The 20,777-nt window shown below is 54.0% G+C and overlaps 1 protein-coding gene across 1 annotated transcript in view; it reads left to right on the forward strand.

The window, feature by feature from the left end:
* The window catches only part of PCCB (propionyl-CoA carboxylase subunit beta), a 52,147-nt gene that overhangs the window by 23,688 nt on the left and 7,682 nt on the right, over window positions 1-20,777 (forward strand). The window contains exons 6-8 of the mRNA XM_078882861.1: window positions 4,531-4,654; window positions 8,281-8,388; window positions 15,703-15,803. Coding sequence (XP_078738987.1) covers window positions 4,531-4,654; window positions 8,281-8,388; window positions 15,703-15,803 — 333 coding nt within the window. The remainder of the gene's footprint in view (window positions 1-4,530; window positions 4,655-8,280; window positions 8,389-15,702; window positions 15,804-20,777) is intronic.

Consider the following 20,777-nt stretch of genomic DNA (forward strand, 5'->3'; position numbering starts at 1 on the left):
ACAGTCACTCACCCACTCACACAGTCACTCACCCACTCACACAGCAACTCACCCACTCACCCACTCACGCAGTCACTCACCCACTCACCCACTCACTCACTCAGTCACTCACTCACCCACTCACACAGTCACACAGTCACTCACCCACTCACTCAGCAACTCACCCACTCACACAGTCACTCACCCACTCACACAGTCACTCACCCACTCACACAGCCACTCACCCACTCACACAGTCACTCACCCACTCACACAGTCACTCACCCACTCACACAGCCACTCACCCACTCACACAGTCACTCACCCACTCACACAGTCACTCACCCACTCACTCAGTCACTCACCCCCTCACACAGTCACTCACCCACTCACACAGCCACCCACCCACTCACACAGTCACACAGTCACTCACCCACTCACACAGTCACTCACCCACTCACACAGTCACTCACCCACTCACACAGTCACTCACTCACTCACTCACACAGTCACTCACTCACTCACTCACACAGTCACTCACCCACTCAGTCACTCACCCACTCACACAGTCACTCACCCACTCACCCACTCACACAGTCACTCACCCACTCACACAGTCACTCACCCACTCACACAGTCACTCACTCACTCACTCACACAGTCACTCACCCACTCACACAGTCACTCACCCACTCACACAGCAACTCACCCACTCACGCAGTCACTCACCCACTCACCCAATCACACAGTCACTCACCCACTCACACAGTCACTCACCCACTCACACAGTCACTCACCCACTCACACAGCCACTCACCCACTCACCCACTCACACAGCCACTCACCCACTCACACAGTCACTCACCCACTCACACAGTCACTCACCCACTCACACAGTCACTCACACAGTCACTCACCCACTCACACAGTCACTCACCCACTCACACAGTCACTCACCCACTCACTCAGTCACTCACCCACTCACACAGTCACTCACCCACTCACACAGTCACTCACCCACTCACACAGCCACTCACCCACTCACTCAGTCACTCACCCACTCACTCAGTCACTCACCCACTCACTCAGTCACTCACCCACTCACACAGTCACTCACCCACTCACACAGCCACTCACCCACTCACTCAGTCACTCACCCACTCACACAGTCACTCACCCACTCACTCAGTCACTCACCCACTCACACAGTCACTCACCCACTCACCCACTCACACAGTCACTCACCCACTCACACAGCCACTCACCCACTCACTCAGTCACTCACCCACTCACTCAGTCACTCACCCACTCACTCAGTCACTCACCCATTCACTCAGTCACTCACCCACTCACTCAGTCACTCACCCACTCACACAGTCACTCACCCACTCACACAGCCACTCACCCACTCACTCAGTCACTCACCCACTCACACAGTCACTCACCCACTCACTCAGTCACTCACCCACTCACACAGTCACTCACCCACTCACCCACTCACACAGTCACTCACCCACTCACATAGTCACTCACCCACTCACCCACTCACACAGTCACTCACCCACTCACACAGTCACTCACCCACTCATACAGTCACTCACCCACTCACCCACTCACCCACTCACTCACTCAGTCACTCACCCACTCACTTTGTCACTCACCCACTCACACAGTCACTCACCCACTCATACAGTCACTCACCCACTCACCCACTCACCCACTCACTCACTCAGTCACTCACCCACTCCTTTTGTCACTCACCCACTCACATAGTCACTCACCCACTCACACAGTCACTCACCCACTCACACAGTCACTCACCCACTCACTCAGTCACTCACCCACTCACACAGTCACTCACCCACTCACACAGTCACTCACCCACTCACACAGTCACTCACCCACTCACACAGTCACTCACCCACTCACACAGTCACTCACCCACTCACCCACTCACCCACTCACTCACTCAGTCACTCACCCACTCACTTTGTCACTCACCCACTCACACAGTCACTCACCCACTCACACAGTCACTCACCCACTCACACAGTCACTCACCCACTCACACAGTCACTCACCCACTCACACAGTCACTCACCCACTCACACAGTCACTCACCCACTCACCCACTCACCCACTCACTCACTCACTCAGTCACTCACCCACTCACTTTGTCACTCACCCACTCACACAGTCACTCACCCACTCACACAGTCACTCACCCACTCACACAGTCACTCACCCACTCACACAGTCACTCACCCAATCACACAGTCACTCACCCACTCACCCACTCACTCACTCAGTCATTCACCCACTCACACAGTCACTCACCCACTCACACAGTCACTCACCCACTCACACAGTCACTCACACAGTCACTCACCCACTCACACAGTCACTCACCCACTCACACAGTCACTCACACAGTCACTCACCCACTCACACAGTCACTCAGTCACTCACCCACTCACACAGTCACTCACCCACTCACTCAGTCACTCACCCACTCACACAGTCACTCAGTCACTCACCCACTCACACAGTCACTCACCCACTCACTCAGTCACTCACCCACTCACACAGTCACTCACACAGTCACTCACCCACTCACTCAGTCACTCACCCACTCACACAGTCACTCACCCACTCACACAGTCACTCACCCAGTCACACAGTCACTCACACAGCCACTCACCCACTCACTCACTCACACAGCCACTCACCCACTCACTCACTCACTCACACAGTCACTCACTTAGCCACTCACCCACTCACTCAGTCACTCACCCAATCACACAGTCACTCACCCACTCACACAGTCACTCACCCACTCACTCACCCACTCACACAGTCACTCACCCAATCACACAGTCACTCACCCACTCACACAGTCACTCACCCACTCACTCACCCACTCACACAGTCACTCACCCACTCACTCACCCACTCACACAGTCACTCACACAGTCACTCACCCACTCACTCAGTCACTCACTCACTCACTCACTCACTCACACAGTCACTCACCCACTCACACAGTCACTCACCCACTCACACAGTCACTCACTTAGCCACTCACATAGTCACCCACCCTCCTATTAGTTGGCTACGTACGGTGCGAAAGAAGTTAATCGTACACGCACACATTAGCTACATGCACACAGACACACATACACTACACACAGACATACACACACTACACACAGACACACACAGTACACACAGACACACACACTACACACAGACACACACACACACTGTATTCATATTCGTTGGTTTTTTCGGTAAAGTCACGTAAGTAAAAAAAATAAATTAATAAAATTAAAATTAAAATCACGACGTTTCGGAGGCAACACAAGCACACACACTACACAGACACACACACACACACTACACACAGACACACACACACTACACACAGACACACACACACTACACACAGACACACACACACTACACACAGACACACACACACTACACACAGACACTACACACACACACAGACACACACACACTACACACAGACACTACACACACACACTACACACAGACACACACTACACACAGACATACACACACTACACACAGACACACACACTACACACAGACACTACACACAGACACACTACACACAGACACACACACTACACACGGACACACACAGACACACACACACACTACACACAGACACACACACTACACACAGACACACACACTACACACAGACACACACACTACACACACTACACACAGACACACACTACACACACAATACACACAGACATACACACACACTACACACAGACACACACACACACACTACACACAGACACACACACAGACACACACACACACAGACACACACAGACACACACACAGACACACACACACTACACACAGACACACACACACTACACACACACTACACACAGACATACACACACACGACACACAGACACACACAGACACACACACAGACACACACACTACACACAGACACACACAGACACACACAGACACACACAGACACACTACACAGAGACACACACAGACACACACACACACAGACACACACACTACACAGAGACACACACACTACACAGAGACACACACACACTACACACACTACACACAGACACACACACACACACACAGACACACACAGACACACACACTACACACACACTACACACAGACATACACACACACTACACACAGACACACACAGACACACACTACACACAGACACACACACACTACACACAGACACACACACACTACACACAGACACACACACACTACACACAGACCCCACTACTCCCCCATGCCCCCTCGTGCCCCCCCCAAAGCCCCTCCCCCTTGCCTCACCCATGTTCCCTCCCCCCCCCGTGACCCCTCCATGCCCCACCCCGTGACCCTGCCCGTGACCCCCCGTGACCCCCCGTGACCTCCCCATGCCTCCCCCCCATGCCTCCCCCCGTGACCCCCACCCCGTGCCCCCCCGTGACCCCCCGTGACCCCCCATGACCCCCCCGTGACCCCCAGACGGTGGACGAGGGCGACTTCTTTGAGCTGATGCCGCGCTACGCTCGCAACCTGCTCGTCGGATTCGCTCGCCTCAACGGGCGCAGCGTGGGCATCGTGGGCAACCAGCCCCGCGTCGCCTCCGGTGGGGTCACGGGGGGGTCACGGGGGGGTCACGGGGGGGTCACGGGGGGGGGAGGGGGGGTCACGGGGGGGAGGTGGGGGCATCGTGGGCAACCAGCCCCGCGTCGCCTCCGGTGGGGTCACGGGGGGGTTACGGGGGGGGGGTCACGGGGGGGGGAGGGGGGGTCACGGGGGGGAGGTGGGGTCACGGGGGGGAGGGGGGGGTCACGGGGGGGAGGGGGGGGCACTTGGGGGGGGCACGGGGGGAGGGGGGGGGGTGCTGAGTGGTCGTGGTGAGGAGCTCACCTTGAGTAGCTGCTGTGTGTGCGCAGGCTGTGCGTGATGCCTGTCACTGTGCCGCGTGCGTGTGTGTGTCTGTGTGTGTGTGTGTGTGTCTGTGTGTGTGTGTGTCTGTGTGTGCCGTGTGTTTGTGTGTGTGTGTATGACTGTGTGTATGACTGTGTGTGTGTGTATGACTGTGTGTGTGTATGTATATGACTGTGTGTATGTGTGTATGACTGTGTGTCTGTGTGTGTCTGTGTGTTTATGTTTAATTCGTAGTGTAGCCATTCTTCCACTCCGGTGGTGGGTGTACACCCAGGACCCCATTCCAACCAAAAGTGGCCTGGTCTCAGTTAGCTGATGAAAGTTGCAAGCGAGAATTTCATCATCGCTTGCAGCTGGGGTTGGCATCGTCCCCCACTCCTCCTGATGTCGAGGGTAAATGGGCGAGGTATAAGACTGTGACTCATGCAGCTGCAATGGCTGCTTTGGGTACGCGGTCCAGACCTCCCCAGAAACCCTGGCTGACAGAGGAGGTGTTCAGGTTAATTGAGAAAAAGCGACAGGCCCACTCTCATCGCCTACAGCATCCCACGTCAGAGAATGAGGAGGTTTACCGCAGCCTTCGCTCGGAGGTTCGGAGAGCCGTGAGGCGCTGTAAGGATGGGTGGTGGTCGCGGGTTGCTGAGGAGATGGAGTCTGCCTCAGTGGCCCGCGATCACAAATCACTCTTTAACTCCATCAAAAAAGTAACCTGTAGCGCCACACCTATTACCATCATTAGAGGAAAAAACGGTGATCCAATCTCCCACCCCCAGGAACAGGTTTGCAGATTTGCTGAGCATTTCTGTGAGGTCCTGGGGGAGGGAAAATCTCTCAGCCAGGAAAACATCATGGCACAAAGTGGGGATAACCCTGCTGAGGCTGCGGTGCCTCAAATATTGGAAGAGGTCACCCCCTGTGAGTGGCTGGCTGAGGTTCCAGCTGTTGAGGAAGTACTGAAGGCGATCCGGAGTCTGAGACCAGGGAAGGCACCGGGCAGAGATGATCTCCCAAGCGAAATGCTGAGGGAGGGTGGCGTTTGTGCACAGACTGCCCTATATGACATCATAACAACGGTCTGGACCACTGGATGGGTTCCACAGGACTGGAAGGATGCCCTGGTGGTCCCCCTCTTTAAGAAGGGGGACCGTACCGACTGTAACAACTACAGGGGCATCTCACTCCTCAGTGTGCCGGGTAAGGTCCTGGCAAGGATTATTCAACATCGCCTTGCTAGGCACTCTGAGGAGAGGCTTGCGGAGCCCCAATGCGGTTTCAGGAAAGGGCGGTCCTGCACAGATGCCATATTTTCTGTCCGTCTGCTACAGCAGAGGTGTAGGGAATTCCAAAAAGACCTACATCTCTGCTTTATTGACCTGGTCAAGGCCTATGATACCATCAGTAGGACTGGGTTCTGCGTTGTTCTTCGTGCTTTCGGAGTCCCTGACCCTCTGCTCACGATCATTAAGGACCTTCATGATGGTGAGCGGGCCCGGGTAAAACTACGTGGCCGGGAGTCGGAGCCTTTCCCTGTACACCTTGGGGTGCGACAGGGATGTCCTCTGGCTGCCACATTATTTAACATCTATTTCGACTGCGTAGTTCGTGAAGCCTTCAATAGCTGTACCGGGGGAATTTCCATTTGGTACAGATATAATGGGAGGCTGATCGACGCCCGGGTGCGATCAAGGGATGGCTCCCTATTGGTCAACCACGTTATGTATGCCGATGATTTGGTAATAGCTGCTCATTCACAAGAGGAGTTGGAGACGCTGCTGCTGAGACTGGAGCGTGCCACTAAGAGGTGGGGCCTTACCATCAGCCCCACCAAAACTAAGCACCTGCCTGGGTATTTTGTACCATCGGACACTCCACCCCCACAACTCCCAATTGGTGATGGGGCAGTTGTGGAGAGAGTGGAGAGTTTCCCATACCTGGGCAGTGTGCTTATGACCGGCTCCAGTTTAGCAGCAGAGGTCTCACTCCGAATCAGTCGAGCGGCAATATCTTTTCATCGGTTGCGTAACGCTGTGTGGAAGCTACCTGGTCTGTCGCTCCGCACGAAGCTTCAGGTCTTTTCGGCCACGGTCATTCCCTCCCTTCTCTACGCTTGCGAAACGTGGACCCCCCCTAGTGGAGCATCTTCGCCGGTTGGAAACATTTAGGCTGGCCTGCCTACGATCCATCCTGGGTTTAACCAGGCTGGATTGTGTGAGGAGCTCACAAGTCCTTGAAAGATCTGGGCAAAGTCCCATCAGTGAGCTCCTCCGGCAGGCAAGGCTGCGTTGGCTGGGTCATGTAGCCCGCATGCCCAGCCACCGCATGCCTAAACAGCTTTTGTTCGGCCGGATCGAGGGGGCTAAACGGGCGCGGCACGGGCTAGAGAAGAGATGGAGTGATGTGGTACAGGAGGACGTGGAGCTGAGTGGACTTGCCGATGACTGGTACCAGCGGTGTCAAGATCGACCTCAGTGGAGGAGGCTCGTGAAGGACGCTACTGGGCAGTTGGAGGCAGTCGCCCTCCAACAACAACGGAGGGTGGAGGAGCGACGCTCACAACAACGAGCGGAGCGCCGGGTGGCTAAAGCTCAGCAAGTTGGTACAGTAGGGGGCACAGGTGGTGCATCAGCCAGTCATCTCGGTCATCTCGGTCAGTCGACCCGTGGCACCTGGGTCTGCCCCGTGACCTCCTGCCAGCGGGCGTTCGACACTTCACGTGGCCTCAAGGTGCACATGGCCTGGCACAAGCGTCGTGGTGACGTCACCGCCACTTAGTGGCGAATGGCGGTTGTTGTTGTTGTTGTTGTGTGTGTGTGCACTGTGTGTATGTGTGTATGACTGTGTGTGTGTGTGTATGACTGTGTGTGTGTGTGTATGACTGTGTGTGTGTGTATGACTGTGTGTGTGTGTGTACACTGTGTGTGTGTGTATGACTGTGTGTGTGTATGACTGTGTGTGTGTGTATGACTGTGTGTGTGTGTGTATGACTGTGTGTGTGTGTGTGTATGACTGTGTGTGTGTGTGTGTATGACTGTGTGTGTGTGTGTGTGACTGTGTGTGTGTGTGTATGACTGTGTGTGTGTGTGTATGACTGTGTGTGTGTGTGTATGACTGTGTGTGTGTGTGTATGACTGTGTGTGTGTGTGTACACTGTGTGTGTGTACACTGTGTGTGTGTATGACTGTGTGTGTGTGTGTATGACTGTGTGTGTGTGTATGACTGTGTGTGTGTGTGTATGACTGTGTGTGTGTGTGTGTATGACTGTGTGTGTGTGTTTGACTGTGTGTGTGTGTGTGTATGACTGTGTGTGTGTGTGTGCCGCAGGCTGCCTGGACATCAACGCGTCTGTGAAGGGAGCTCGTTTTGTCCGCTTCTGCGACGCCTTCAACATCCCCATCGTCACGTTCGTGGACGTGCCGGGGTTCCTGCCCGGTACGCACACCGCTCACCACACTCACCACGCTCACCACCACCACCATCACGCTCACCACCACCACGCTCACCACCACCACGCTCACCACCACCACCATCACGCTCACCACCACCACGCTCACCACCACCACGCTCACCACGCTCACCACCACCAACACACTCACCACCACCACCACCACCACGCTCACCACCACCACCACGCTCACCACCACCACCACCACCACGCTCACCACGCTCACCACCACCACGCTCACCACCACCACCACGCTCACCACGCTCACCACCACCACGCTCACCACGCTCACCATGCTCACCACCACCACGCTCACCACCACCACCATCACGCTCACCACCACCACGCTCACCACCACCACCACGCTCACCACCACCACGCTCACCACCACCACGCTCACCACCACCACCACGCTCACCACCACCACCACGCTCACCACCACCACCACGCTCACCACCACCACGCTCACCACCACCACGCTCACCACCACCACGCTCACCACCACCACCACGCTCACCACCACCACCACGCTCACCACCACCACCACGCTCACCACCACCACGCTCACCACCACCACGCTCACCACCACCACCACCACCACGCTCACCACCACCACCATCACGCTCACCACCACCACGCTCACCACCACCACACTCACCACCACCACCACGCTCACCACCACCACCACGCTCACCACGCTCACCACCACGCTCACCACACTCACCACGCTCACCACCACCACCACGCTCACCACGCTCACCACCACGCTCACCACACTCACCACCACCACGCTCACCACCACCACCATGCTCACCACCACACTCACTCACCACCACGCTCACCACCACCACGCTCACCACCACCACGCTCACCACCACCACGCTCACCACCACCATCACACTCTCACCACCACCACGCTCACCACCACCACCACACTCACCACCACCACCACGCTCACCACCACCACCACGCTCACCACCACCACCACGCTCACCACCACCACGCTCACCACCACCACGCTCACCACCACCACCACACTCACCACGCTCACCACGCTCACCACCACCACCACCACCACGCTCACCACCACCACCACCACCACGCTCACCACCACCACCACCACGCTCACCACCACCACCACGCTCACCACCACCACCACACTCACCACGCCCACCACGCTCACCACCACCACCACCACCACGCTCACCACCACCACCACCACGCTCACCACCACCACCACCACGCTCACCACCACGCTCACCACCACCACCACACTCACCACGCTCACCACGCTCACCACCACCACCACCACGCTCACCACGCTCACCACCACGCTCACCACACTCACCACCACCACGCTCACCACCACCACCATGCTCACCACCACACTCACTCACCACCACGCTCACCACCACCACGCTCACCACCACCACGCTCACCACCACCACGCTCACCACCACCATCACACTCTCACCACCACCACGCTCACCACCACCACGCTCACCACGCTCACCACCACCACCACACTCACCACCACCACCACGCTCACCACCACCACCACGCTCACCACCACCACCACGCTCACCACCACCACGCTCACCACCACCACGCTCACCACCACCACCACACTCACCACGCTCACCACGCTCACCACCACCACCACCACGCTCACCACCACCACCACCACGCTCACCACCACCACCACCACGCTCACCACCACCACCACCACGCTCACCACCACCACCACACTCACCACGCTCACCACGCTCACCACCACCACCACCACCACGCTCACCACCACCACCACCACCACGCTCACCACCACCACCACCACGCTCACCACCACGCTCACCACCACCACCACACTCACCACGCTCACCACGCTCACCACCACCACCACGCTCACCACCACCACCACGCTCACCACCACCACCACCACGCTCACCACCACGCTCACCACCACCACCACACTCACCACGCTCACCACGCTCACCACCACCACCACCACCACGCTCACCACCACCACCACCACCACGCTCACCACCACCACCACCACGCTCACCACCACGCTCACCACCACCACCACACTCACCACGCTCACCACGCTCACCACCACCACCACCACCACGCTCACCACCACCACCACCACCACGCTCACCACCACCACCACCACGCTCACCACCACGCTCACCACCACCACCACACTCACCACGCTCACCACGCTCACCACCACCACCACCACCACGCTCACCACCACCACCACCACCACGCTCACCACCACCACCACCACGCTCACCACCACGCTCACCACCACCACCACACTCACCACGCTCACCACGCTCACCACCACCACCACCACCACGCTCACCACCACCACCACCACGCTCACCACCACCACCACCACGCTCACCACCACGCTCACCACCACCACCACACTCACCACGCTCACCACGCTCACCACCACCACCACCACCACGCTCACCACCACCACCACCACCACGCTCACCACCACCACCACCACGCTCACCACCACGCTCACCACCACCACCACACTCACCACGCTCACCACGCTCACCACCACCACCACCACCACGCTCACCACCACCACCACCACCACGCTCACCACCACCACCACCACGCTCACCACCACCACCACCACGCTCACCACCACGCTCACCACCACCACCACACTCACCACGCTCACCACGCTCACCACCACCACCACCACCACGCTCACCACCACCACCACCACCACGCTCACCACCACCACCACCACGCTCACCACCACGCTCACCACCACCACCACACTCACCACGCTCACCACGCTCACCACCACCACCACCACCACGCTCACCACCACCACCACCACCACGCTCACCACCACCACCACCACGCTCACCACCACCACCACCACGCTCACCACCACGCTCACCACCACCACCACACTCACCACGCTCACCACGCTCACCACCACCACCACCACCACGCTCACCACCACCACCACCACCACGCTCACCACCAACACCACCACGCTCACCACCACCACCACCACGCTCACCACCACCACCACACTCACCACGCTCACCACGCTCACCACCACCACCACCACGCTCACCACCACCACCACCACGCTCACCACCACCACCACACTCACCACGCTCACCACGCTCACCACCACCACCACCACCACGCTCACCACCACCACCACCACGCTCACCACCACGCTCACCACCACCACCACACTCACCACGCTCACCACGCTCACCACCACCACCACACTCACCACGCTCACCACGCTCACCACCACACTGTTGTTGTTGTTGGTGATGTTGAAGATGATGATGTTAATGTTGATGATGTTGATGATGTTGATGATGTTGGTGATGTTGGTGATGTTGGTGATGTTGATGATGTTGGTGATGGTGGTGATGTTGGTGATGTTGGTGATGTTGATGATGTTGGTGATGGTGGTGATGTTGATGATGTTGGTGATGGTGGTGATGTTGGTGATGTTGGTGATGTTGATGATGTTGGTGATGTTGATGATGTTGATGTTAATGTTGATGATGTTGATGATGTTGGTGATGTTGGTGATGTTGGTGATGTTGGTGATGTTGATGATGTTGGTGATGGTGGTGATGTTGGTGATGTTGGTGATGTTGATGATGTTGGTGATGGTGGTGATGTTGATGATGTTGGTGATGGTGGTGATGTTGGTGATGTTGGTGATGTTGATGATGTTGGTGATGTTGATGATGTTGATGTTAATGTTGATGATGTTGATGATGTTGGTGATGTTGGTGATGTTGGTGATGTTGATGATGTTGGTGATGGTGGTGATGTTGGTGATGTTGGTGATGTTGATGATGGTGGTGATGTTGGTGATGTTGGTGATGTTGGTGATGTTGGTGATGTTGATGATGTTGGTGATGTTGGTGATGTTGATGATGTTGGTGATGTTGGTGATGTTGGTGATGTTGATGATGTTGGTGATGGTGATGTTGGTGATGTTGGTGATGTTGGTGATGGTGGTGATGTTGGTGATGTTGGTGATGTTGGTGATGTTGGTGATGTTGGTGATGGTGGTGATGTTGGTGATGTTGGTGATGTTGGTGATGTTGGTGATGGTGGTGATGTTGGTGATGTTGGTGATGTTGATGATGTTGGTGATGGTGGTGATGTTGGTGATGTTGGTGATGTTGGTGATGTTGGTGATGTTGGTGATGTTGGTGATGTTGGTGATGGTGATGTTGGTGATGTTGGTGATGTTGGTGATGGTGATGTTGGTGATGTTGATGATGTTGGTGATGTTGGTAATGTTGATGATGTTGGTGATGTTGGTGATGTTGGTGATGTTGGTGATGTTGATGATGTTGGTGATGTTGGTGATGGTGGTGATGTTGGTGATGTTGGTGATGTTGGTGATGTTGGTGATGTTGGTGATGTTGATGATGTTGGTGATGTTGGTAATGTTGATGATGTTGGTGATGTTGGTGATGTTGGTGATGTTGGTGATGTTGATGATGTTGGTGATGTTGGTGATGGTGGTGATGTTGGTGATGTTGGTGATGTTGGTGATGTTGGTGATGTTGGTGATGTTGATGATGTTGGTGATGTTGGTGATGTTGGTGATGTTGGTGATGTTGGTGATGTTGGTGATGTTGATGATGTTGGTGATGGTGGTGATGTTGGTGATGTTGATGATGTTGGTGATGTTGATGATGTTGGTGATGTTGGTGATGTTGGTGATGTTGGTGATGTTGGTGATGTTGGTGATGGTGGTGATGTTGGTGATGTTGGTGATGTTGGTGATGTTGGTGATGTTGGTGATGTTGGTGATGTTGATGATGTTGGTGATGTTGGTGATGTTGGTGATGTTGGTGATGGTGGTGATGTTGGTGATGTTGGTGATGGTGGTGATGTTGGTGATGTTGATGATGTTGGTGATGGTGGTGATGTTGTTGATTTTGGTGATGTTGGTGATGTTGGTGATGTTGGTGATGTTGGTGATGTTGGTGATGTTGGTGATGTTGGTGATGGTGGTGATGTTGGTGATGTTGGTGATGTTGATGATGTTGGTGATGTTGGTAATGTTGATGATGTTGATGTTGATGATGTTGGTGATGTTGATGTTAATGTTGATGATGTTGTTAATGTTGATGATGTTGATGATGTTGATGTTGGTGATGTTGGTGATGTTGGTGATGTTGATGATGTTGGTGATGTTGGTGATGTTGGTGATGTTGGTGATGTTAATGTTGATGATGTTGATGATGTTGGTGATGTTGGTGATGTTGGTGATGTTGATGATGTTGGTGATGGTGGTGATGTTGGTGATGTTGGTGATGTTGATGATGTTGGTGATGGTGGTGATGTTGATGATGTTGGTGATGGTGGTGATGTTGGTGATGTTGGTGATGTTGATGATGTTGGTGATGTTGATGATGTTGATGTTAATGTTGATGATGTTGATGATGTTGGTGATGTTGGTGATGTTGGTGATGTTGGTGATGTTGATGATGTTGGTGATGGTGGTGATGTTGGTGATGTTGGTGATGTTGATGATGTTGGTGATGGTGGTGATGTTGATGATGTTGGTGATGGTGGTGATGTTGGTGATGTTGGTGATGTTGATGATGTTGGTGATGTTGATGATGTTGATGTTAATGTTGATGATGTTGATGATGTTGGTGATGTTGGTGATGTTGGTGATGTTGATGATGTTGGTGATGGTGGTGATGTTGGTGATGTTGGTGATGTTGATGATGTTGGTGATGGTGGTGATGTTGGTGATGTTGGTGATGTTGGTGATGTTGGTGATGTTGGTGATGTTGGTGATGTTGATGATGTTGGTGATGTTGGTGATGTTGATGATGTTGGTGATGTTGGTGATGTTGGTGATGTTGATGATGTTGGTGATGGTGATGTTGGTGATGTTGGTGATGTTGGTGATGGTGGTGATGTTGGTGATGTTGGTGATGTTGGTGATGTTGGTGATGTTGGTGATGGTGGTGATGTTGGTGATGTTGGTGATGTTGGTGATGTTGGTGATGGTGGTGATGTTGGTGATGTTGGTGATGTTGATGATGTTGGTGATGGTGGTGATGTTGGTGATGTTGGTGATGTTGGTGATGTTGGTGATGTTGGTGATGTTGGTGATGTTGGTGATGTTGGTGATGGTGATGTTGGTGATGTTGGTGATGTTGGTGATGGTGATGTTGGTGATGTTGATGATGTTGGTGATGTTGGTAATGTTGATGATGTTGGTGATGTTGGTGATGTTGGTGATGTTGGTGATGTTGGTGATGTTGATGATGTTGGTGATGTTGGTGATGGTGGTGATGTTGGTGATGTTGGTGATGTTGGTGATGTTGGTGATGTTGGTGATGTTGATGATGTTGGTGATGTTGGTGATGTTGATGATGTTGGTGATGTTGGTGATGTTGGTGATGTTGGTGATGTTGATGATGTTGGTGATGTTGGTGATGGTGGTGATGTTGGTGATGTTGGTGATGTTGGTGATGTTGGTGATGTTGGTGATGTTGGTGATGTTGGTGATGTTGGTGATGTTGGTGATGTTGGTGATGTTGGTGATGTTGGTGATGTTGATGATGTTGGTGATGGTGGTGATGTTGGTGATGTTGATGATGTTGGTGATGTTGATGATGTTGGTGATGTTGGTGATGTTGGTGATGTTGGTGATGTTGGTGATGTTGGTGATGGTGGTGATGTTGGTGATGTTGGTGATGTTGGTGATGTTGGTGATGTTGGTGATGTTGGTGATGTTGGTGATGTTGGTGATGTTGGTGATGGTGGTGATGTTGGTGATGTTGATGATGTTGGTGATGGTGGTGATGTTGGTGATGTTGATGATGTTGGTGATGGTGGTGATGTTGGTGATGTTGGTGATGTTGGTGATGTTGGTGATGTTGGTGATGTTGGTGATGTTGGTGATGTTGGTGATGTTGGTGATGTTGGTGATGTTGGTAATGTTGATGATGTTGATGTTGATGATGTTGGTGATGTTGATGTTAATGTTGATGATGTTGTTAATGTTGATGATGTTGATGATGTTGATGTTGGTGATGTTGGTGATGTTGGTGATGTTGATGATGTTGGTGATGTTGATGATGTTGGTGATGTTGGTGATGTTGATGATGTTGGTGATGTTGGTGATGGTGGTGATGTTGGTGATGTTGGTGATGTTGGTGATGTTGGTGATGTTGATGATGTTGGTGATGTTGATGATGTTGATGATGTTGATGATGTTGGTGATGTTGGTGATGTTGGTGATGGTGCAGGCACGAGCCAGGAGTATGGGGGCATCATCCGGCACGGAGCCAAGCTGCTGTACGCCTTCGCTGAGGCCACCGTGCCCAAGATCACCGTCATCACCCGCAAGGTGAGCGCCTCACCACCACTCACCACTCACTCACCACCACTCACCACCACTCACTCACCACTAATCACTCACCACTCACTCACCACCACTCACCACTCACTCACCACCACTCACCACCACTCACCACTCACTCACCACCACTCACCACTCACTCACCACTAATCACTCACCACTCACCACCACTCACCACTCACTCACCACCACTCACCACCACTCACTCACCACTAATCACTCACCACTCACTCACCACCACTCACCACTCACTCACCACCACTCACCACCACTCACCACTCACTCACCACCACTCACCACTCACTCACCACCACTCACCACCACTCACTCACCACTAATCACTCACCACTCACTCACCACCACTCACCACTCACTCACCACCACTCACCACCACTCACCACTCACTCACCACCACTCACCACTCACTCACCACTAATCACTCACCACTCACCACCACTCACCACTCACTCACCACCACTCACCACTCACTCACCACTAATCACTCACCACTCACCACCACTCACCACTCACTCACCACCACTCACCACCACTCACCACCACTCACCACTCACTCACCACTCACTCACCACCACTCACCACCACTCACCACTCACTCACCACCACTCACCACTCACTCACCACTCACTCACCACTAATCACTCACCACTCACCACCACTCACCACTCACTCACCACCACTCACCACTCACTCACCACTAATCACTCACCACTCACCACCACTCACCACTCACTCACCACCACTCACCACCACTCACCACCACTCACCACTCACTCACCACTCACTCACCACCACTCACCACCACTCACCACTCACTCACCACCACTCACCACTCACTCACCACTCACTCACCACTAATCACTCACCACTCACTCACCACTAATCACTCACCACCACTCACCACCACTCACCACCACTCACCACCACTCACCACTCACTCACCACTCACTCACCACCACTCACCACTCACTCACCACTAATCACTCACCACTCACCACCACTCACCACTCACTCACCACCACTCACCACTCACTCACCACTAATCACTCACCACTCACCACCACTCACCACTCACTCACCACTCACTCACCACCACTCACCACTCACTCACCACTAATCACTCACCACTCACCACCACTCACCACTCACTCACCACCACTCACCACCACTCACCACCACTCACCACTCACTCACCACTCACTCACCACCACTCACCACCACTCACCACTCACCACCACTCACCACTCACTCACCACTCACTCACCACTCACTCACCACTAATCACTCACCACTCACCACCACTCACCACTCACTCACCACCACTCACCACCACTCACCACCACTCACCACTCACTCACCACTCACTCACCACTAATCACTCACCACTCACCACTCACCACTCACTCACCACCACTCACCACTCACTCACCACTCACTCACCACTCACTCACTCACCACTCACTCACCACTCACTCACTCACTCACCACTCACCCACTCACTCACTCACCACTCACTCACCACTCACTCACCACTCACTCACCACTCACTCACCACTCACTCACCACTCACTCACCACTCACTCACTCACTCACCACTCACTCACCACTCACTCACCACTCACTCACCACTCACTCACCACTCACTCACCACTAATCACTCACCACTCACCACCACTCACCACTCACTCACCACCACTCACCACCACTCACCACCACTCACCACTCACTCACCACTCACTCACTCACCACTCACTCACCACTCACTCACCACTAATCACTCACCACTCACCACCACTCACCACTCACTCACCACCACTCACCACCACTCACCACCACTCACCACTCACTCACCACTCACTCACCACTAATCACTCACCACTCACCACTCACCACTCACTCACCACTCACTCACCACTCACTCACCACTCACTCACTCACTCACCACTCACCCACTCACTCACTCACCACTCACCACTCACTCACCACTCACTCACTCACCACTCACCACCACTCACTCACCACTCACTCACCACTCACTCACTCACCACTCACTCACCACTCACTCACCACTCACTCACTCACCACTCACCACCACTCACCACTCACTCACCACTCACTCACCACTAATCACTCACCACTCACCACTCACCACTCACTCACCACTCACTCACCACCACTCACCACTCACTCACCACTCACTCACCACTCACTCACTCACCACTCACTCACCACTCACTCACTCACCACTCACCACTCACTCACCACTCACTCACTCACCACTCACTCACCACTCACTCACCACTCACTCACCACTCACTCACCACTCACTCACTCACTCACCACTCACTCACCACTCACTCACCACTCACTCACCACCACTCACCACTCACTCACCACTCACTCACCACTCACTCACCACTACTCACCACTCACTCACCACCACTCACTCACCACTCACTCACCACTCACTCACCACTCACTCACTCACCACTCACTCACCACTCACTCACTCACCACTCACCACTCACTCACCACCACTCACCACTCACCACCACTCACCACTCACTCACCACTCACTCACCACTCACTCACTCACCACTCACCACTCACTCACCACCACTCACCACTCACCACCACTCACCACTCACTCACCGCTAATCACCACCACATGGTCATCACCCACATGTGTGTGTGCCTGCGTGTGTGTGTGTGTATCTGTGTGTGTGTGTGCCTGTGTGTGTGTGTGTGTGTATCTGTGTGTGTGTGTGCCTGTGTGTGTGTGTGCCTGTGTGTGTGTGTGTGTGCCTGTGTGTGTGTGTGCCTGTGTGTGTGTGTGTATCTGCGTGTGTAGGGGGTTGTTTTGGTCTGGCAAAACAACCCCCTACCTTATGGGAACCTCATTTGCCAGTAAAAATATGATAATTGGTTTTTTTACCCTTCTATCTGGCAACATCGTCATCTGGTCCAACCCATGTGAGACTAGGCTCTAAGGAAAGCTGTCTCGGGTGTGGACCAATCAACTTTAAGGACAGTGCTTACATAATCAGAGTTGTGTTTTTTGTTTGCATTATGACTGCAGGTATTGCGGTCTATGCAAACATGACTCCTTGTAAAAAGGTGTCAGTTTTGTTGCCAGATAGAAGGGTAAAGAACCAATTATCAACCCCCTACCCCCTGGTGGTGCTGGACGGGCAACGCTGTGGTGGGCAGTGCCGTGGGGGGAGGGACAATTCCGATTGGCCTCTCCCCTCATGGCATCTGTAGCCACCACAGCGACTAAATGGGGCCTCTGGACGGGTGCGAGGGGCTGCTCACCCCTCCACCTTTAATAAATTACCATTAAACCACGTCTAAAATATCTACTTAACAAGCTTGTGCCGGAGGCCCTGGGGGGACAGGCGTCTATGACGTCTCCTGGCCAGACTCCATCTGGCGGAGACAGGAGATTGAATCTTCACCCTCGGGGCTTCTCCAGAAACAACTAAAAGCCGCTACGGATGGCCACGTGGAATGTTTGAACGTTCACTGCGGAGGAGAGGCTGCCACTCCTCTGTCGGGAGCTGGACCGGTACCGCCTGGATCTCTGTGGCATTCAGGAGGTCCGGTGGACCGGCTCTGGCTCCTGCCACCATGAGGGGAGGACAGTCCTCTACTTGGGGCAGGAGACTGCCAAACAACAGGGTGTGGCTCTTCTTCTGAACAAAAGAATGAAGGGGGCGTGGGAGCGTGGCGGTGAGGTGTGGGAAGCTGTAAGCCCCAGGATACTTTGGGCTCACCTTCCCATCAACCGGAGGCGAGGAGTGGTGGTCGTGGTTACTTATGCCCCCACCGAAGACGAACATCCGTGGAGGGATGCAGGCAAAGCCGATGAGTCAGATGCCTTCTATGACCTCCTGTCACAGGTGCTGGCTAAAGTGGCCACTTGGGACAGAGTCATCTTGTTGGGTGACTTCAATGGCCGAGTTGGTAATGATGCTGGCACCTGGTTTGGAGTGATTGGAAGGCATGGGCCAGATCAGCTCAATAACAACGATAGGAGGCTGCTAGATTGTTGTGCAGCCCATGGGCTTGTAATTACCAACACGCTGTTCCGGCATCGGCGCATCCACACAACATCATGGATGCACGCCGGGTCCAAGCAAGAACATCTGCTGGACTACGTAGTGACGGACCAGCGGATGCGAGCCCATGTCCTTGACACCAGGACCTACCGTGGAGCTGATCTGCCCTCTGACCATCGACTAGTCATCTGTAAGATGCGCCTGCCATTCTTCCACTCCAGTGGTGGGTGTACACCCAGGACCCCATTCCAACCTAAAGTGGCATGATCTCAGTTAGCTGATGAAAGTTGCAAGCGAGAATTTCATCATCGCTTGCAGCTGGGGTTGGCATCGTCCCCCACTCCACCTGATGTCGAGGGTAAATGGGCGAGGTTTAAGACTGTGACTCATGCAGCTGCAATGGCTGCTTTGGGTACGCGGTCCAGACCTCCCCAGAAACCCTGGCTGACGGAGGAGGTGTTCAGGTTAATTGAGAAAAAGCGACAGGCCCACTCTCATCGCCTACAGCATCCCACGTCAGAGAATGAGGAGGTTTACCGCAGCCTTCGCTCGGAGGTTCGGAGAGCCGTAAGGCGCTGCAAGGATGGGTGGTGGTCGCGGGTTGCTGAGGAGATGGAGTGCCTCAGTGGCCCGCGATCACAAATCACTATTTAACTCCATCAAAAAAGTAGCTTCCAGCGCCACACCTATTACCATCATTAGGGGAAAAAACAGTGATCCAATCTCCGACCCCCAGGAACAGGTTTGCAGATTTGCTGAGCATTTCTGTGAGGTTCTGGGGGAGGGAAAATCTCTCAGCCAGGAAAACATCATGGCACAAAGTGAGGATAACCCTGCTGAGGCTGCGGTGCCTCAAATATTGGAAGAGGTCACCCCCTGTGAG

Source organism: Lampetra fluviatilis, chromosome 67 (assembly GCF_964198595.1).
Source record: "Lampetra fluviatilis chromosome 67, kcLamFluv1.1, whole genome shotgun sequence".
In the NCBI taxonomy this organism is placed as follows: Eukaryota; Metazoa; Chordata; class Hyperoartia; order Petromyzontiformes; family Petromyzontidae; genus Lampetra; species Lampetra fluviatilis.